This window comes from Nyctereutes procyonoides, unplaced genomic scaffold (genome assembly GCF_905146905.1).
Source record: "Nyctereutes procyonoides isolate TBG_1078 unplaced genomic scaffold, NYPRO_anot_genome, whole genome shotgun sequence".
Taxonomy (NCBI): Eukaryota; Metazoa; Chordata; class Mammalia; order Carnivora; family Canidae; genus Nyctereutes; species Nyctereutes procyonoides.
In genome coordinates this window covers 10,097,942-10,120,440 of record NW_026575145.1, presented here as the reverse complement: position 1 = coordinate 10,120,440, position 22,499 = coordinate 10,097,942, and the positions used below count along the sequence as shown (strand labels likewise).

Here is a 22,499-nt window from a genome sequence, read left to right as displayed (position 1 = left end):
TTTAGTAATACTATTGTTTTTGCTATTCTGAGTAACAAGACCAATTACTTAAGAACTTTCACAAGTAGTATATGAATACTACACTTTAGTTTAGAAAAAAATCGAATGATACAGCTGTGTATGGCATAAAGAACACTCCCCACCTTGAATGCTGTCCTTTCCCAGTTCTTGTCTCTGAAGTTAACTATTATTAAATGTATTGTGTGTATCCTTTCAGACATTTTTTCATTTATGTAATGCCAGTGTATGCAAATTAACGTTTTGACATGTATGGAATCATGTAATCTATGTTATTCTGCATTTTGAGTTTTTGCTTAAAATATAACCTCTGCTGATTCTCATTTATTATTTACTGTGAGCTGGACACTATGCCAGGCACTTCATGTTTATTATCTTATTTGACCCTCCTATGAACCGAGAGAGATACTAATTTTGCCCCTGTTCAAAAAAAGTCCCCTTTTCCACATTTTTTTTTATTACTCTTTTCCTTACCTCTTCCTGGCACTAAAAGCCACTAACCCAGTTTAGAAGGGTATATTAATTATCTATTGCTGCAGATCAAAACATCCCAAAGTTAGCAGTTTAAAACAATAAACTATTATTATCTCACACAGTTTCTGAGGATCTGGAGTCCACAGTTTCTGGCCTAACAGGTAGGTTCTGGTTCAAGATCTCTCATGTGGTTTTGGACAGGATCTCAGCTGAGGCTGCATCATAAGAAACAAAACAAACAAACAAACAAACCCAACAACAAAACAACAACAAAAACCAAAACAAAGACAACCTTCCCAGGAACCACACACTTGCACATATTATCTTTGTATACACACGTGTATTTTTCTATTTGGAATTCCTGATCAAAGTACATAAGTAATTTAAATCTTGGAAGATTTTTGTGTATATTTGCATTTCCTTTTCATTTATTTAAGAAGATAATACTTTTTTTGAGAAAAAATATGTAATGAGCTAAAATAAGAAGGCTCATAGAGTATATAAAAGATTGCCTTAGTGTAAGACTGGTGAATATTAATTTGCGTAAGTAGGCATGGCATCCATGAAAATGTGATACTCACATCTGTTGACATAAGCATACTTAACTGCCAGCCTCCAGCTGCTGTCCTGTAGATCTGTCATGGCATTCACTCCAAGGCCATTTTTTCTTGGGCTGCTCCTAGCCAGTGACTGAACACAAGGGGTCTGCTAGCGCTGACCCATACCTGCTTGATGTAGGATTGTTTTAATAAGCAGCTTTGGCTCAGGAATTTTCCATCACCCTGGCTGAATCTCAGAACTGTTCTGTGATCTGAAGCTCTTCCTACTCATTCCTTCCTCTCTCTTCCCCTTTTACAGGTGTCTGACTGTGTCACAGTCTGAAGATTTCCTACTGCTCTCTCTCGCTGTAGCCTCTACTGGTAGCATCTGCTTCTGACTGAACTGACCCAGCTGGGCAGTAATATGAGTCATATGTAATATCACTGCAATATACTGTAATGAGTGCAGTATTTTCCAAACTCTTTTTATAAAGTAGGGGCATGTATTTTTCTGCCTTTGTATTTAGAAAATGTGAGTATAGAGTATTGAGAGTGGGCAGAAGTTTCAGAACAGAAGGAAGAATTGTAGTAAGACTATTATTGGTTTGTAACCAGGACTGGTTCCAACTGGTGATATGGTATAATCCATTAGAGAGGTGTTTGAAAAGAAAGTCAGTGCTGGTGGTGGTTCATACCCAATGACTGGAAGAAAAAGGATTCAAAAGGACTTTCTAGCATAAAAAAATGGTCCACAAACTTTTCATCCATCCCAACTGGAATCAGGCCTTTGTTCAAAGAATCCTTTGTGCAAAGTTCTTTTGAATTGGAAATGGTATGTAGATACAAAAGTCTGTGTGCCCTATGTCTTAAAGGTAATTTTAACATGATTACCTTTTACAATACTGATACCTAACTATCAGTATTGTGATTACTACATAAAATTTATGTTTTTTATTAACCCTGCCTTTGTTTCATTTTCTGCATTTTTTTTTAGATTTTATTTATTTATTTATGAGAGACACAGAGACAGAGAGGCAGAGACATAGGCAGAGGGAGAAGCAGGCTCCATGCAGGGAGCCCAACATGGGACTCGATCCTGGGACTCCAGGATCATGCCCTGGGCCAAAGGCAGGCACTAAACCATGGAACCACCCAGGCATCCCTCATTTTCTTCTTTTATTCCTTTTCTTAAATTTATCTTTTTTGTTGTTCCTTTTTTTTTTTTTAAATCAGTGGTCTAGATGTATTATATTCTGGTCTTATTTTTATTTTTCAACTGTTTTGATAAATTGTGTTTCATTATCCCTATTTTTGAAATAAATATATTATTTCTTTTTCTTATGGTACTTTCCCTGAATACACAACTTTAACTTATTAAAATCTTATGTTAATCAGTACCTTTATACTCTTCCAGGAAAATACAATGACTTTAAAACCTTTCAATTCCATTTATCCCTTCTTGACTTAATATGTTCTTACTTTGATATATTTTTAGATCTTTATCTTCTAAAGCTCTAAAAACATTATCATTTTGTACAATATTTCTTTTATTTTACCCATATATTTATCCCTCTCTTTTTTTCTTTTTTTTCCTCTGGTATCTTAGAACGTGAGGCCTAGAATAATTTTACCCTTTGCCTGAAATATACCCTTTAGAATTTGCTTTAAGGGAAGTGAGACAACTGCAATTGGTGAAAATCTTGGTTTTCTATTTCAAATGTCTTTATATTAGCTCATTCTTGAGAGAGATTATACCTGGGTATGATGCATATTGCAGATGTTTTCTTTTATTACACTAATGATGTTCTAATATTCTCTGGCATCCACTATTGCTGTTGGGAAGTGAGCCTTAAATGCGAATTTTTTGAGGACAATAGATTCCTTGCTTCCTCCAAAACTGCTACTTTTATGTTTTTCTCTTTTCTTCTCTATTTTCACTATGATGTGTCTAGCTGCAAATTTCTCTTTATTTATGCTTTGGAATAACTGGAGTTCTCTCTCTCCCTCTCTTAAAAAAAAAGAGAAAAGAAAAGAAAAAAGTAACCATTGATTATTAGTCAGTTTTGCTATTTTGATATCTGTAAAATACAGTATTAAGGCTTTTGTCCTTTTATTAAAAGTATTTCCTTAAATATACACTAGGTGCTATTCCATCATATTTGAATATTTTGTGTAAACTTATGACAAAATAGTTCCAAAGTCTCTTGTGTATCACATAATTTATCTTTGAAGAGTAATGGCAACCCAAGTATTCCTTTGCTATGTTTAGTATTTCTCTTACCTTACACAGTACTATAGCTACATTATAAAAATACAATAGAAGATGAATATAATCAATGCTAGGGATTCCTAAATTACCCATAGCTTCTCCATATCTATTCCATTCTCAGTAGTAATTTCATGGTATTTTAAAGAGCTAATTTCCTACTGAATAAATATTTTTTGAATTTGAAATGTTGGTTGTTTGAGACCTAACCTTTAAGCAAAGTAGCAGAATGATTTAATTCATCATGAATACACCAGCATGTCAAACTTGGATCTGCTAGTTGTTTCTATATATCCAAATCACTGATTCTAAGATAGAAGAATAACACTCTTAATGATAATTGTAATGATTGCAGCAGTTTCCCCTTACAATAACACACACACACACACACACACACACACACACAGACATATATAACTTAATTGATGGAAAGAGTTTGAATTATAAAACATTTAAGGAGATTTTCATTTCAAATAGAATTTAGAATGTTTATTATATTTGACAGTGAATAGTCCTATATTTATGATAAATCCAAATAGTATGTCTTTTTTTTTTAAATTTACTTATTTATGATAGTCACAGAGAGAGAGAGAGAGAGAGAGGCAAAGACACAGGCAGAGGGAGAAGCAGGCTCCATGCACCGGGAGCCCGATGTGGGATTCGATCCTGGGTCTCCAGGATCGCGCCCTGAGCCACAGGCAGGCGCCAAACCGCTGCGCCACCCAGGGATCCCCAAATAGTATGTCTTATTCATAATTCTGATATTGATATACTAAATAGATTCAATGCTAACCTATAAGATCACAGTATCATTGATTGCTCCTAAGATTAGTGATACCAGAAATAAGGTAGAACTATCTATTTGGCTAATGGTCAACAGGGAAGCCCAATTGTGGGTTTGGGCCAAATGCTAAGGCTATAGCTGGACTTTTGATGTGTCTCTGGTAAATGTTTTCTATACTTCTACATTTTCCATACATTTCTCTTTTGGTAGTAATGTATATTACCATGAAGTAACAGTGATCCTAGGCTTTTTAAAGTACTCCACTCTACATTTTAAAACTGTTAACTTTTTATTGCAGAGTGTTCAAGCAAGCAAGATTTTAACTGAGAGATTTTCAGCTGAAAGCAAGGAAAGTGTCATTATTTTAAATCAGCACAGCAGCTCTAGGGTATGTACAATTTTTATTCTAAAGTGTGAATTGGTTGCTTTATTTTCCTACAGCTCAGATAAATTATTTCTAGTACTTCTGGAAATTATTTCTTGGTGCTTCCTCAGTCTGGGAAATGCCTCAGAATGTTCACTATTGGTATCTTTTCTGAGGACACATTTCCTCTTTTTCTTTTCTTTTTCTTTTTTTAGATTTTATTTATTTATTCATGAGAGACACAGAGAGAGAGGCCAGAAACATAGGCAGAGAGAGAGGCAGGCTCCATGCAGGGAGCCTGATGTGGGACTTGATCCCGGGACTCCAGGACCAGCCCTGGGCTGAAGGCAGGCACTAAACCACTGAGCCATCCAGTGATCACCTCCTTTTTCAAATATGTTGTCTTTCTGACACACAGAAGATGTTATTTGCTAATTAGTAGCAGAATATCTGTTGTGAATTTTCCTAAAATTTTGAAAATTTCTGGTCTTTCATTCATTTATCACTTCTTGCCTAGGTCTTACAAGATTAAAACATATTTGTGAATGTTTGAACCAAATGGGGGGATTGATTATGGCCATGAAACAGTAAAACTGAATTCTCTAAATGGTGATTAGACTCATTCTCATTACTTTGTTATCAATGTAGTGTATCCAAGTAAGCTAATTAAATAATGAATGTAATTGGGGGAAAAGAGATAGTGATTGAGGGAAGTTGAGAGAAGAAGAAAAATACGAAGTATATATAACTGATGTAATAAATGTCTCAAACTTCATGGGGCACAAACAAGAAAGTTTTATTTATCTCTCATTACTGCCTTCAGGCCTCTGCTTCCCTTGATGGTATCTTGGGATGCTGAATGGTACATAATAGAAAGTCTTAGTGCCTTGCGACAAATCAAATCCTATTCTAGTCAGTTACCTAGGTTAAAGATATGTTTATGCCTCCTCCTTTAACTGCCCCATACAGTTAGGTAATACTTTCTTTTATTTTGAGGAGATAATGTTTCTATTTAATATAGATTGCCTTTTTGCTATTTTCCTTATAGCGCTTACTAAATGTTTCTCCTCATGTATGTTTGATCTTTTTATTCTTCACCAGCCTGGGGTTATATCATTCTTCATCACTGTTTTATCCATAGCACCTAGAGCAGTAGCCATCATATAAAAAATAACTGAACTAATGAATGTCACTTTCTAGTTTGGAATGACGTTTATACTTTCTGGACTATTGTAGTACTTACACCTGCCTATCACATATTCCCATTTCTAGTAGCTGCTGCCTCCAATCCATCCTCCTCCTGCCTCCTGCTATAAAACTAGGGCATAATTATGTCACTTATGTCTCAAACTTAGGAACTCCACCTACCAAAGAAAGTCAAAGTGCTTCATTGAGCTTCATAATCTGGCCTCAACTATACCTTCTATCTTATTTCCCATTATACTTCTCCTTTTGTCTAACCTCCATGTACCCTGTTCTTCATCTGCACCAGTCCATGGGGACTAAGATCCCCTACATTTTGACACTTCTATGTGCTCATTTAGGCTATTCCCTAATATGGGGGAATATATTCCCAGAATATGCCTGGGATATTCTCAGTTCCATCTCAGTCTATGGAAATGCTGCTACCTTTCACAGGCCAGTGCTGTGCTCCACCTTCCAGCCAGTCTATCCAGGTCCCATCCCCTTGAGGACTGACCTCTCCCTCCCTATGCTATGTTCTCTTTACACAGGATTCATTCATGCCATCTCTAGTCAGTGCCACAGCTGTTTTGGGTTACAGTTTTTCTTTTCTTTCTGTTCTCACTATTATATTGGTTGAGAATATGGAACATGTCCATTTTTTTCTGTACTTTCTACACTATTTAGTATAGTAGTATTTCCCAACTCTTTCAATGTAATAGTTCTCATAGTAAGTGATGGTATGTGTATGGGCTGGTGGAGTAAAAGGTTGGGGCTGCTCATAATTAGAGGTGACTGTTCAGGAGACAGTAGTTACTTCAGGTCTCCCTAGTGCAGCCTCCTTGCTAAGGGGTGTAATGGCTCAGGGTATTTATGGCACATTTATACACACCTATGCCACTTGTACCAACCAGAATGCTTTGGTAGGTGTTTGTTGTATCAAGTTGAATTTTAAAAAATAAGATCGTTTCCATTATTATACACTTTTCTAAGTTAATTGATGGATTTCAGTTCTGCTTTTCTCTGTGAAGTCAGCGACTTCAAAATCAATAAGAACATATATTTTAATGAGCATTTCTGCGTTTAATTAATTCACCTGAGCAGCTATCATTAGTCAATTGTCATATGAAATTTAACTTTACCAAATAGTACCTAAAGTCAATGCATATTTACCATTTGATTGTTCCAGTTTTTTTTCCTAAGAAAATCTGCATCATTTGAAAATATCCGAAAATGTTTCAACACACCATCTCCACAATTAAAGGTATGATAAGTTTTTTAGTTTTTATTATTCAAAAGAAATGTTTGTATTTCTATTAATAATCACTATTGATGCTTTTTTGTTTGTTTTTCTGAAATAGTGTAGTCTGTTGATTCATTCGGAATTAATTAAAAGTTTGGATTTAAGTGTGGGTTTGGTGGCCCCTGTAAAAATTGTGGTTGGTGGTGCCAGTTTAAAATTTTCAACAGCTCTTGGGAGTATCACATGTTCATAGTTTGACTTTGCCTGGTGTATTATAAGTCATTATAATATTGACCTACATTTGTATTGAGCTCACAGTTCCGGAACATTTGCATGGATACTGTTCCAGTCTGATCTTGAACTTCACAACATTCTGAGACAAGGATATTGAGGCACATATTATCCTTGTTTATTTGTGTGAAAAGGCAAAGGTCAGAAAGTGATAAATGCCAGAGTTAGAACTTAGATCCACACTCCCTCTTATTAAATGCATTGTACTTTCTTCTGCACCAGTAATCCACAGGCTTTTTGGAGAGGAAGATTCTTACCCTTGGTGGCATTGACATCTAGCATCCAGTTTTTGTTTTCTCTTCGAAATCTTACAAATCTTTCTTGATTCTCTATGCTACTTGCTTGTAAGTTGCTTTTAACAGGCTTCATGTTAGCCTGCTTCCTATCTCATTTCTGACATTTTCTTTTCTTAACGACCTTTTGATTCCTCTGTTTTATATTCCTGTACAATCACACTATCCTTAAGATTTCTTATTGGCCTATAATTGATATATAGCATTATATTAGTTGCAAGTGTACAACATAATGATTAAATATTTGTATGTATCACAAAATGGACACCACGACAAGTCTAGTTAACATCCATCACCACACACAGTTACAGATTTTTTTCTTGTGATGAGAACCTTTAACATCTCTCTCTTATCAACTTACAAATATACAGTATAGTATTTTAAGTATAGTCACTATGGTGTATTATGTCGCCAGGACTTACTTATTTTATAGTGGAATTTTGTACGTTTTGGCCATTATTACGCATTTCATCCATCACCTATTCCTTGCCTCTAGTAACCACCAACCTATTTTCTATATCTACATGTTCTTGTTTTTAAGATTCCACATGTAAGTGAGATCATACAATATTTGTCTTTCACTGTCTGACTTAATTTATTTATTTTACTTCGCATAATGCCCTCAAGGTCCATCTGTGTTATTGCAAGTGGCGGAATTTCCTTTTCTTATGTGGTTGAATAATATTCCATTGTGTGTGTGTATATATATATATATTTTTTTTCTTTTATCCATTTTCTTTATCCATTCATCCATTGATGATCACTTAGGTTGTTTCTATATTTTAGCTATTGTGACTAAAGCTGTAAGGAATAACGGAGTGAAGATATCTCTTCAAGATCCTGATTTCATTTCCTTTGGATATATACCCAGAAGTGGGATTGATCATAGAGTAGTTCTATTTTTAATTCTTTGAGAAATTTCCATACTCTTTTCCACAGTGGTTGTGCCAATTTACATTTCCATCAATAGTGCACAAGGATTCGCTTTTCCCTATAGCTTTGCCAACGCTTGATATCTCTTTTCTTTTTTATAATAGCCATTCTACTTCTTTAATTTTTGTGCATCTGTAAGTTTTGGGTTTGTAGCTACCATTAGGCTCATATATAATACCCAAGGTAAATAGCAGTCTATACAAATTTGATGATCATTTAAGTTCAAGAACATTCTAAAGAAAAAAAAAACTTTCTTTTTCTTTTTCCCTTTCTTTTCCCTTTTTACTCCCTCCTTCACATTTTATGCATATGTTGCCATATTTTACATCTTTTAATTCATACTTTTCTTATGTCTAATTCTGGCCATTTCTATCCTCATTAAAAAAATTTTCTCTTTTTGGTGTTCAGCTTTGAGTGCTTTCCATTACCAATGATCTGGAACACAGATCATTCTTCTGTCCCCTCTAATCTACTGTTGATTCCCTCTACTGTGTTTTTTATTTCTATTATAATATTCTTCAACTCTGATTGGTTCTTTTTTTATATTTTCTATCTTTTTCTCCAGATATTTCACTGAGTTCTTCCTCTCTTTTGTCCAGCCCAGTGAGTACTTTACAATGATTACTTTAAATTTTTTGTCAGACATATTACTTATCTCTGTTTCATTTAGTTATTTTTTTTTTGAAGTTTTTTCTTGTTCTTTCTTTGGGAGAATATTCCTCTGTCTCCTCATTTCGCTTGGCTTTCTGCCTTTGTTTCTATGGACTAGATGGAAGAGCTACTTCTCCTATACTTGAAGGAATGGTCTTGTGTATGGTGTCCCCCATGTAGACTGTGTGTGCTTGGTGGAATTTTGCTGGCCGGCTGGATCTGTGGCTATATAAACCATGGCTTTTTACAGAAAGAAGAAAATAATAATAAAATAAAAAGGAAAATGACAAAAGAAAAATGAAGGAAAAAGAGAAGAAAAGAAAAATGCCCAAAGGACAAAAATAAAAGTAAAATAAGAGAAATAAAAAATAATAAAAAATAAAAATTAATGGAAAATAAAAAAACTAAAACAAAAATCATGGTCTATTTTCTCTGCTCTAGCATCACAGAGACTGATGTGGACTTGTGGAGTCTGAGCTTACTGAGATCATAAGCTCACTGTTATGACTGGACCACCAGTTATCGTATCCAGACTCTGCTCCTGTCTAGGCTTCTAAGGTGTCAGATATTAGTTGACCATATATACATGGAACATTTCTGGACTCTTGGTTCTGTTCCGTTAGTCCATGTGTTTGTTTTTATGCCAGTACCATATGATATATCTATATCTATATGTCTCACATACTATGTATATGTATCTGTATTTCTTGATATAAACCTATATTATGCATACCATAATATTCTATAGTCTATGTGTTACCCTATTACATATTTTAATTATTTAGTGAGTTACATATAGTTTCTTGAGATGGAGGAAGTATGGTAAATTATGGAAGGTCAATATCTCTATTGTACTTTAGTGTATCTTAACATAACTAGTTTGTGTGACATTGTTATGTTTGGAATTTGGGCCTAACTTCGCTATAAAGAAAAACATTTGTATAACAAATTATTACTTATTAGCAAACTTAAGTGCAGTTAATTTATTGACAATGGTCTGCCTGCCTACAAGCTCTTCCAGCAGGAGCTCTGCTGGGTTCACCCAGCAGAGATGACGTCCTTTACTCTTTGGGAAGGGCTTTATGCCTGTGTATTCCTGGAAACATTTAATGATAAGAAGAAAAGGACCATAATCACTTCCCTATCAGCCAGGCGTATATTTATTAACCTTTTGCTGGTCATTCACCTGCTTATTAACCAGCAGAACCAGGCCTTAGTGTCCATGGGTTAAGATAGACTTCCCTTGATCCTTCCTAACCATGCTTTCTGCTTGCTCTTTTAACAAAAGGTGGAAACATTCCCATGTATATTTTCTGTCAACGTGAACTTAAGGATAATAAATTTGACATGATCTTTCTCTTTAAAAAAAAAAGCTGGGAATGCTGTATCAAAGGATTGGAAATAATATCTCTTTTTTTAGTAATGAGTGTTGTTAGAGTTTCAAGTACTAATACATAATTATTGCAAATTTTTTACAATTATTAGTATATTATAATATTGATATTATTAAGTTAAATTGGTTCTCTGATGATTAGATAAAAGAAAATATTAGGCTGGAATTCTGTTCTTAAGCTTGTAATATTGAATGCAAAATTATTGTAGAGGATATTTGAATACTATCGTATGGAAATTCAGTGTTGTTAAACTGCTTTTGAAAATAGACTTACAAATTGATTTGATAGGATAAGGCATTTTAATATTTTTTACCCACTCTATCAATTTTTTTTCATGAAAAGTAAAAGTAGAGTATGTACTTTATTTGAATACGTAAAGAGCATTCTTTTTAAATTAAGACTATATAAAATCACAGTTAATGCATATCTACTTTATAGTATTATTTTTATGTAGCTAACAAAATGTCATACACCAAATTATTGCACTTGTGCTTTAACCAACCTACTATTAACTTTATAAACTGACTTTGAGAGACATTAAGAATATGACTTAATATTTTTTGATAATAAAACTAATAATTGTAACTGAATTAGCTTAAAACATGTAGCAACAAAATTGATTTTAAGTTTTTCTATCTTTGTTTCCTTGCTAATAAGAGAGTAAAATCTGCAGTTGAATTGAAGAAAGAAGAGGTCACAACTCCAATAGAGATTAAGGATGACATGCAAAGCACTATAAAAGACATGATATTTCAGAAAACAAAGCACTTAGAGCATTGGATGACTCAGAAAAATGAAACTGAGGAACCCTCTGAGAAAGAAAATATAGATAGCATCTTAGATAACATTCAGGACAGAGGCATTGTGAGAGATCTGTCACTCTGTCTCATTGAAGCATCTAAAAAAGCTGGCATTACTTATATTGTTTATCCCAAGAAAAAGAAGATGAGATGGAAGAAAAGATTGAAGTTCAATAAACTTACAGCTGTGTATGATGAATTATCCAAGCCTCCAAAAGTTCTTAAAAGGTCTTGTTTAATCAATAATTGTTATAGTTTAAAAAATGTATCGTGGTTTTGGTCTTAATCTTATAATTTCACTAATTGAAGTTATAGATATCTATATCTATATAGATATTTTATCTATATAGATACTTATTATTTTATTCAGCATTGAAAATATGATAAATTCTTAGCTAAAGGAGAATCCTTTACTTTTAAATATAGAAGAATCCCTTACTTTTACATTCAATAATATAAATATATGACTGGTTTAAACTATATTTTAAAGTTGGGGCTGACTTAGGAACATTAAAACTAAGTCAATTTTTTGTTGTTATTGTTTATTGAAGTTCGATTTGCCAACAGATAGTATACACACAGTGCTCATCCCATCAACTAAGTCAATTTGATAGCTAAATGAAATCTCTCAATGAAAGAAATAAAATCTACTTAGTTATTTTTCTGAAGTGATTTAAGACCAAAAAACAGCCCCTGCTCTAGATAAATATTGCCCTTGCAGAAGTTGAAATAGATTGCTGAGATTTAACTGTTTTTAAATTTGAACTAATGAATTGAGTAATCTAGATAGACAAACTGTTTTTGTATGTTGTGTGAGTCCTTATTCATGGATCAACACATAGAAGTAATTAATTTTTTCCTTACCTGGGAGTAATATTATCTAGCATGTTTGAAAATGTGCAAGGAGATGGGGTGCCTGGGTAGCTCAGTTGGTTGAGCATCCAACTCTTGATTTCTGCTCAGGTTGTGGTCTCAGTGTTGTGAGATTGATCACTGCTCAGCGGGGAGTCTGCTTAAGATTCTCTCTCACCCTTTGCCCCTCCCCCTGTTTGTATGATCTCTCTCTCTCTCTCTCTCTCTCTCTAAAGTAAATAAATAAATCTTAAAAAAAATGTGCAGGGACCTAAGATGACAACAACTGAAGTTCCAGGTATGTTCATATTTAAGTGTTCAAGGTCTAACTTTCTTATAACTGAGGGGTTGTACAAAATATTTTGCAATAAACTCTGGACTTTATTTCTCTTTAGATATCCCCAGATGACAAGAATTCATTAAATTTATGTCCTTTTGAAAAGTGAAGACTTTCCTGTTGAAAAGAGAGTCATAAATGTTTTGTTTAACTTCATTATTATGAAGTTATACATAGTGCTGAAAAAGGGTTAAATTAATGATGTTTTGGTGTGGTGACTTATTGTTCCTGAAAAAACTTGGGAACAACCTCTGTAAGCATGGGTGACAGAGTGGAGCAGAGACCTACTCTAGGGGAGTATGCCATTCAAGTCCTGAATGCTACTTATGCTTGAATTTTCCCTGCAACAAATATGTGGAATGTTTTGTTAGCTCATCTTTAGAAGACTTCAGATAGGTTTTTCTAAGTTGACAAATGTTTTTGAAAAGAACCAGAAATTTGCATACATATTTTTGATACATTTGCTGATTTTGAAACATGAATCTTTACTATCCTAGGGAGGATAAAACATTGCACCATTTTGGCCTTGACCTAAGTGACTTCTGTCTCTTAGGATATAAAGGATATAAGCAGAGGAAACACTATTTTGGTGTATTTTACTACTTACTGGTTCTTTATCACTTTGATTATAAAGTTTCACCACTTAAAGAGATTTATTTGCCTTTTAACAACTGAATTTGAAATCTGTATATATTGCAGTAATAGGATGCACCTTTTGGTGCAGGCAGTTAAACCAACCATTGGGGTATTTGTCTAGGATAATATATTAGTACAGCTTTCCTAACTTATTAAAAAATCTTAATCTAAATAAATTTAGCACGAAAGTGTAACTATGAAATAACTGTTATTTTAAAATAGGTTTATGGAACAACTTTGAAAAATAATTTTATTCCTATAGTTTGAGATCTTTTTTCACTAATCTTAACGTGGTTAACACAGAATTATCTTTCTTACCATTTTATTTTTTTTTATTTTTTATTTTTCATAAATTTTTATTTATTTATGATAGTCACACAGAGAGAGAGAGAGAGAGGCAGAGACACAGGCAGAGGGAGAAGCAGGCTCCATGCACTGGGAGCCCGACGTGGGATTCGATCCCGGGTCTCCAGGATCGCGCCCTGGGTCAAAGGCAGGCGCCAAACCGCTGCGCCACCCAGGGATCCCTTCTTACCATTTTATATCTGACCTTAATTTAAGCTTGTTTGATTATACTTATTCTTGCTGGATTCCTTAAAAGGTTAGAAGCAGACTGTGTATGAAATCAAAGCTTGTAACTCCTGCAAGATCTATTTGAGCTGATTAAAAACCTAGAACCATGTGTTTTCTGTCAGTCCCTTTACTATAGGTTACCCATGTTGCCTGCCCTCTCATCCAGGTCATGACAGGATGCCATATGTCTGCAGTAACTTTGTTGCTTCATCATTTCTCTGGACATTTCCTCTGCTTTGGTCTCTGAGCCCAATATTGGTAGACCAGCCAGTGAGGGATTAGCAGAGATCTTCTTCAGCAGCCTACAATGCAGCAGAAAGCTGTGTTTGTTGATGGTTCCTAGCCCACCTTGACTCCCTTGTACTCATTGCCTTCTCTCTTACCTGGTCTTCTGTGAATTGTTAGCCTCTTGGATCTCTGCCAGTGTTCTGTTTTCCAGTATTGAGTAACATACTTGATCTGAGATCCAGGCCAGCCCTTTTGCTATTGGCTTTCCAATTCTGTGAATGCACTGCCTTCTCTTTCTAGAATAACTGATGATGGTCCTGGCTTCCACTATCAAAACTTCCAAACTTGACTAGCTCCTGAAAGTGAATCTGTAGTCTTGGTTCTGATTTTCTTGGCCTGTCTTGCTGCTGCTACACCCCCAAGTGAGGTAGAGTTTATTTTGCCCATAAGCAGGAGATGACACAGTTTCCTTGTTAATTTGTAATTTCCCTGATGGTCTGGTATTGTTTTTGATATACTATGATGGTGGATAGTGGTTTAGGATGGAATGAGCAATTCCAGAGATTTACACTTGACCCTTACTACTAATATCTTCTGCAGTATACAATTTTTGCAGTTAAGTTGACTCATTCCTACTGCATATTCTAGGACTGGGGAAATTATCATAGGATGGGTCCATGTCTCACTAGATTCTGTTAGATGGTTTCAGGCCAAGATTCTTTATATCACTTGACCTTCATAATTACCTAATTTGGTTGTGGACTTCAGTGGCATCCACAGTAATCTGTGGATCAGCATAAGTTTAGGGTAAGTATTTAATGATTCCCAGAAGGTTCAGGTCTTTCTTTTTTCCTAGACCTTTGGAAACTTTTGGGGAAAAATTCCTTATAAACACCAAGGCCACATTGCAAGGCCCCACTGCAAGATTCTTCCTCAGGGGGATATGGTAGGGCCTTTCTGTCAGGTGAGAGTTTTTAGAGATGAACCGACTGACGTCTAAGAGCTGCATAAGAGTTTTTAAAACCCACTATAACTGGTTAGGCTTATTCCTAGAAGACCTAAAAGTTTTTCATCTATGTAAGTCAAAGAATACCTTAGCAGGCTGCTCATCTCACTCACTTTCAGTCACTTAGTTATTGCCACAGATACCTATGACTTCAAATTCTATCTGGGGCACCTGGGTGGCTTAGTTGGTTAGGTGTCACACTCATGTCCTGATCTCATGGGTTGTGAGATCAAGCCCCACATTGGGCTCTGCACTCAGCAGGAATATGCTTGGATATTCTCTTCCTCTGCCCTTTCCCCTCCTCTCTCTCTTTCTCTCTAAAATAAATAAATGAATCTTAAAAAATTCTGTCTACCAAATGTAGCTAGAAATCTACACCAGAAATTAGTATTTAATAAGTCTTCCACATGACTGACAATAAGTTTGAGGATCACTCAGAGTATGCTGGGAAATTCTATAACAAGGCTGCACTGGCTAGGGCTAGCAGCCACCAATCCAAGGCCATCTATATGGGGGAGATGTGTAGGAGGCTGATGGGTGTTAGTTGTATCTCCATGAGAGGATTTGGGAGGTCCCAGCTGAGTGATTTTGGGGAGTGATTAAAACAGATTTGATATAGCATGAAGCAATGTCTCAGTGTAGTAATGGAAAGATATTTATACAGGAGATGGTTGAGTCTCTCAGACTGGGAAATTTGACAGTCCCCAGCCAGTCTCTTCTGTCAAGAGAAGATCAGTGGAATTTGGAGATTCAAAATCGTCAGTCGCATTCATTCTTGCTCAAATGCTCACATCCTATATTTCAATTTTCTACTCCTTTCCTAGTAGCTTCATTATCTTGATATACAAGGTTTAGGGAATTTAGGTATTTAATAGGTACTGTTCTTCTCTTTTGGCCTAAAGTAAAGTGATTCCACAATTTTTATAATCATTACTGTTGTACAAGTGACTAAGTGGTATCTACTTGATCTAATGCCTTGCCTTCCACCTGAACACCATCCCCTGCTAATGCCGTATATAATTCAAGGAGCTTCGATTGCACCACATACTGTTGATTATTTGCATCCTCTTTTATTCTGGCAAGAAGTTTATTCTAGGATCTTTCTGTGTGTATATTTCCCAAGAAACTTCTGGTACCAATTATTTTATCAGTCAGGGTACCAGCAGTAAACAGCACTTAGTATGTTCAATTTAGGATAGTTCTAGGAAAGTGTAATAAAGGGACAATTTATAAACATGTCAGGACAGGGAAACTACAAATGATAATGTAGTATCCTGGGGCTAAAAATAACATAGGCATTTTTCTACCCTTAAGTCTGAGAGGACAAAAAGTAGGAGTGATTACTAGAACTTGCAAGAGGAATTGTGTAGAAAGGGTTTCCTTAAGGAAAGTGGTAATCTTTGGTCACTTGATCTTTGGTCAAGGATCATAGCCAGTTTGAGGTGACTCTTCAGAGAGAGCCATAGGAATAAATACCTTGACTTTACTCTCCTCCTTTCCTCTTTGGGATTTCTAATTGGATGTAGCCAATTAGAAGACAGAGAACAAGGGATCTTATGGATGTAGTCAATATAGATTAGTCCCTTGGGGAAGGCAAAGAAGAGAAGGGTAGAGATGAATGTGGAGGTGGAAATAAAACATATCTGGCATAGAATGCCTTTATCAAGTAACATTTGATTGGAGATATGAATTGAGAAGGAGCCAGCCACTCAGAATGGCTGAAAAGTGCAATAGCCTTGAGGCTTGCTCTCAGATGATATGGCTAGAAAATTGAGAAGGGAGAAAATAGTGTTATCAGAGACATATGCTGGGGTCTCATGTAGTCTTGTAGACCATGAAGAAAATATTGATTTGCATTCTAGGTATTAAGGAAGCTCTTGGAGGGAGTAACATGATCTGATTTATATTTGTTAAAAAACAAACATGCTGACTTCCATGTGAAGAACAGATTAGACAAAAGGCAAGAGTAGAAGTCTGGAATTATGAAGTTATTGTACTCTAGGTGGAAGAGATATGACAGCTTGCACTAGAGTGTGGAGAGGAGTGTGGAGTGTCACAAAGTGAGGAAAGAGAATACTGACTTTTAAAATTCTCCTAATGTTTAGCAATAGGTCTTTCTCACAGTACAAACTCAGTAATTATTTATGAAATGTTGCAGTTTTGATTTTTTTCCAATAGAATGTGCTTATTCTCTCTCATGTGGCTAGTAAAATACCCACCATATAGTAAATGTTACTTATTAAAAATTGTAGAAAATGGAAGAATTTGAGGAGGAGAGAACTAGAAATGTAGCATTTGAAAGCATAGGTATTCTCTAATTTCATAGTCTACAAAAGAAGGGTGAAGTCTGGGATGTGAATTTGGTAGTATACTATGTGTCAAATCTCTCCTTCTTCCCATTTCCTCAAGTTCATGTGCTCTCCAACGTATTGGATGGTACTTCCTTTCTCACATCAGTTTATCTCCACAATTCCCCATTGTAATTTCTCTGATTGGAGGCAAGGGTGTAAATTAAACCTGAAAGGAGCATTGGCACCTTATTTCAGTACTCTAGGAAGGCCACATCTTTAGATAACAATCTTCTGCTTTCTATAAACTCTATAGAGTTTCTGTATAGATTCTTCATATGGTGTTACAATTTTGATGAATGGACAGGAGGACTTGGTTTGCATAAAAATAGCATGTAATTTTATTTTAATAATAGAGAAATAGTAATTTCATGTGTGGCTGAGTTGATTTATTGATTATAAAAATAATATTTCTATAATTTAAAAATCACTCTCTTAATAACTAGATCAACATCTCATGGAATCCTTCCTGGACAGAAGAAATATTTACTCAAAGTTCCATTATATGAACGTAAACTTCATTGTCCCAGTCTACCTTTGTGTTTAAATTTTGATGAATTTGTCCGAAGTAAGGGAGGAATTCCAGAAAATTGTGACCCTCGAACATGGGCTCTTGATATGTTCTCTAAGGATAAACATCAGAAGACAACCACAAAAAAGAAAGCTGTTAAAATATCTATCCATGAAGGCTTGTCTGAAAGAATGAAAGAACCACCAAAAATAGAATTGTGTGATTCTTTGAAGTCTGGTCTTTCTCCAGAAGTTATTAAATATTATGAATCTGAAGTGGAGATCTTGACTAAAGAAATAAATGATAAGAAAACATATCCTGCATTTGCATATTGCAGGCGTGGAGCTCTTTATAGGAAACTGGGAAAGTTACAGAGTGCCATGAAAGATCTACAGGAAGTAAGTTATTTAATCAGAATAACAATATTAACAATTTACACTTATAATCCTCTCTATGTAATAATTTAATAATTTCTATTAGAATTTTGAACCATGAATATGTGTAGTATACATGTGGGATTGTGAAATTATAATTATTGACATTTTCAAGTAATTGATATTAAAAACATTACATTTTGTCACATTGGGAGAGTCATTTTATATTATGCACATAGAAAGCCACTGGGATCAATAGTGTTTGCAAGATTTATTTGGCAGGATATCTTCCTTTAATCAACCAACTTTAATTGAACTTACACATATATTTTCTAGGCTATACTATTGGAGCCATTGTTTCTCAATGCCTATTGGCATCGGCATTTCATTTATCTTTTCCAAGACAAAATTAATGAAGCTTTGGATGATTTGAATTATATAAATAAATATAATAAAAATAATGCAGGTAGGTTGTGCAGACACTTATATTATTTATATCTTTACCTAAGCTTTGGTCATTTAGTGGTGTTATAAAGATATATACATTAATAGATATAAGCCTCCAAAAATGGTTGTAGCTTTTAAAAGTTAAATTTACTCGACATTGTATATATTGGACTTGTATGATTCTATAATGTTTTCAAAATACTCATCATGGCTTGAAATGTTAATGTCCTTGTGTAAGTTACAATAAATGTGTTCCTTACTGCTCATCCCATAAGAAGGATATGAACTTAAAAATTTAATTATAGAAGTGATTTATAAATCTTTCCTTGACCACAAATCTCTGAAGCATTGCAGTGTTCCAAGACTTCCTAGTTGGATGAAATCTATACATTTGTCTTTATGTACCATCCTCGAACTAGCTTCAATGGAACCAGAAAACAGAACTTTTTGAGAATGAGAAAATGTCACATTCATTTTTATAACCCTGTGATGCACAACATACCCCTAGAATATAACTTGAGCTTCATAAAATTTTTTGATCTATGCTTATTTCTGCCCAATTCCATAAATTTTTGTTCTATTATAAACATTAAAAGAGTATGAAACACTTCAGCTATACAAAAAGGTAAAAGATAATTTTTGTTACTTAAAATTGAAATTGAAAATGCTTTTAACCATAAGTGAGTATTTATCAGCCTTTAAGAACAAGCTCTGCATTGTTGAAATAGAAAAAAAACCCTTTAAATTAAATGGTTAAGAAAATATAATAGAGAAACATTGTTCTAAGACTTCATTTTTAGAGGGAGAGGGATTAAAATTTTCATAGTTAATAGAAGGTCTGTAACCCTACGTTTTACATTTCTAACTTTTTTTAGAGGCATATTTGTCAAAGGCGGAAATTTTCAGGAGAAGAAAAGACCTTACTTTAGCAATTCTGAACTATACCCAGGCAATTAAGTGCAAGCCCATGGAGGCCGATATATATTTCAGAAGGGGTGAGATGTATGAAATAGCAAACAAAGTACTGGCCATTGATGACTTTTCTAAAGTAAGCTGTATGACATATAATGTTGACAGTTATCTGTTTTAGATCATGATACTCTCATCCTGCCTGATATTCCAGCAAATCATTGAAATTATTTCATATATGTTATGTGATCAAAACAAATTTATTTTATGTTAGGACCTAGGGCACTCAGTACTGGAATTGATAGTAACACTATGTCAATGATTTTTTAAACTTATAGTTAATGAGTGGATTTATGTCAGAGTTAGGCGTGGGAGCCTTGAGACAACTCGGGACGGGTGCAGCATGAATTTTCCAGCTCTTTCTCTTGAAGCATGAAAGAGTGGTTAAAGAAATTTTTGAAAATAGCTTCTTCCCTTCAAACAAAAGAGAAAATTATTTGCCACTTTTTACTCTTAAGACATGGCTGATTCTCTTCTGCATCAGATCTATCTGCTCTTAAAGAAACTGTGCTCATTGGTTCATTCATTCATTCACCACAAATATTTATTGACTAAGGCACTGTACAATGTAGTGGACAAATGTTGGTGAATAAAACAGACAATATTTCTTGCTTACATGGAGCCTATAGTTTAAAGGACAGATATTAAAGAAATACATACATACATTATTATAATTTATGATAATTGCTAGGAAGGAATTAAAGATGATGGGGGTAAATAGATATTTATTTAATTATATATTTATATTGGGGAATATCAGGGAATTACCTTAAAGAAGGAACTTTTAGCTGAAGTACTTTGAGGCTAGAGTCAGGCAAAATATTCTCCTGATTGCAGCAGAATTGTAATCTTCATCTCCTGACCTCACTCTAAATTCTAGTTTGCAGTACAATTGAGAATTTAAAAGTTATTCAAATAATTTAGCTTTCCATGTTCCCAGCTGCCCTCCTTCTTTATCCATGATGGTTAGCCACATACTTGACATTTTTTTGCTTCAAGATAATATTGTTAATTTATTTCTGAAGTAGAAGTGACCAAAAATCTCTTTTGAAAATACTGAAATTATTAGGTTACCTATTCCTGTTCATTTCCTTCATGCATTGATTAATGCAGCTACTTGAGGTCAAACAAGCATCAAAATCTGTAGGTTTTTTTTCTCATGTTTTAAAAATACTCAGTAGTCTTTGTGCATTGCTTCCCCCTCCCCCCCAATCAAGAGGCAAGGAGTTTACAACAGAGTATACAATGATTTAGTCTGTTTGTCCTTGCCTTGTATGTCAATGTGAAATGAATAAACTAATACTAATTCATTTCTTTTCACCATTTTAGGGGCTAAATTAATACATACTTGATTTGATTGAGTCAGCCTTGATGTGGTTTGATATGTATCATCTTTAATTAAGATAAATGCTGTAATCTATCATATCTTGTTTTTTTAAAGATTTTATTTATTTATTTATTTATTTATTTATTTATTTATTTATTTATTTATGAGAGAGAAAGTGCAAGAGAGCAGGAGGAGGGGCAATGGACGAAAGAGTGAATGTTAAGCAGACTCTGTACTGAGTGCAGAGTCCAACTCAGCTTGGTCTCATGACCATGACAGCATGACCTAGGCCAAAATTAAGAGTCAAATGCTTATCTGACTGAGCCACCCAGGTGTCCCAAAGTTTTATCAGTAAAAATTTCACCGGCTAAAAGCCTTGGCTTCTTATATGTGCTGTTTTTTTTTTTTTCCTCCCTCAGAAAACCTCCCCTTTTTAGAATTTGATGATAAATGCTCTCACTGAATACATAATCTTTAGAGATTTATTTATTTATTTGAGAGAGAGAGTGTGCCCCACTTAGGGGCAGATCTCAAGACCCTGAGATCATGACCTGAGCCAAAGCCAAGAGTCAGGCGCTTAACTAACTATGCCACCCAGGTGTCCCTAAAGATACTGTCTTTAAATGCAAATTTGAAAGTTTAGGCATCTTAAAGTAGTTTGCTTTTATGTAATCTGAAGTTAAAAATGTAGTTGTAGTCCATTTAATTTGCTATGAGATTATTATATACTTATGTTTCTTTTCTTTTTTCATTATGTGATTTATTTTTGTGCCTCCCTTTAACACCCCATGTAGTGTATTTTTTATGATCCCAAAAGAACAGATGCATTGTTGAAACGTGGAATGTTTTACTATGAAAATGAAAACTGGATTTTAGCCATACAAGATTTTACAGCTATATTAAATATAGATCCCCAAAATTCTCAAGCCAGGTAAAAATTATTTTAGATGTGGTTTTTTGAAATTATTATTTTTTTAATAACACATTCTCAGGAAAGAAATTGCTTGAAATACATCAGATAGCTCCTTAGAAATAGTGAAGTCAATTTTCAGTGCTACCAGTGAATGAAAATCTTTACCTATACCCTAACAGTAGTAGGTAATTTAATTTAATAGGCATAAAATGACAATTTAGAGTTGTTTTGTTTGTATTTCCTAAATGCTTAGTTGCAGTATCAATTTTAAATTATTGGCCTATATTTTTTCTTTAAATTTCTTTTCATATCCTTTTTATTCATTGAGTGCAGAAAATTATCTACATAGATTTCTGTAATATCTTATTATAACCTTGATAATAAACTGTTTTCCCAAACTTGATGTGCATTAACACAGTTCTCATTTTGTTGCTTTTCTTTTAAACTAAGTTTTGTTTTGAAGAGATTTAAAATGTGTATATAGGCATACCTGCTCATTTTTTCATTCACAATTTGTTCAATATTGAAAAATGTTTTTAAAGATTTTATTTATTTATTCATGAGAGACACAGAGAGAGAGAGGCAGAGACAGAGGCAGAAGGAGAAGCAGGCTCCCTGCAGGGAGCTCCACGTGGGACTGGATCCTGTGTCTCCATGATCACATCCTGTGCCGAAGGCGGTGCTAAACCACTGAGCTACCCGGGGTGCCCAATATTGAAATTTTTTATAGTAAAATGAAACCTGCA

At 34.5% G+C, this 22,499-nt stretch overlaps 1 protein-coding gene across 1 annotated transcript in view; it reads left to right on the top strand.

Annotated features, from left to right (window-relative positions):
* Nucleotides 1-22,499, top strand: part of TTC6 (tetratricopeptide repeat domain 6) — a 183,089-nt gene that overhangs the window by 104,886 nt on the left and 55,704 nt on the right. The window contains exons 8-14 of the mRNA XM_055309051.1: nt 4,380-4,469; nt 6,817-6,891; nt 11,090-11,460; nt 17,659-18,121; nt 18,434-18,563; nt 19,420-19,592; nt 21,635-21,771. Of these exons, the coding sequence (XP_055165026.1) occupies nt 4,380-4,469; nt 6,817-6,891; nt 11,090-11,460; nt 17,659-18,121; nt 18,434-18,563; nt 19,420-19,592; nt 21,635-21,771 (1,439 nt within the window). The remainder of the gene's footprint in view (nt 1-4,379; nt 4,470-6,816; nt 6,892-11,089; nt 11,461-17,658; nt 18,122-18,433; nt 18,564-19,419; nt 19,593-21,634; nt 21,772-22,499) is intronic.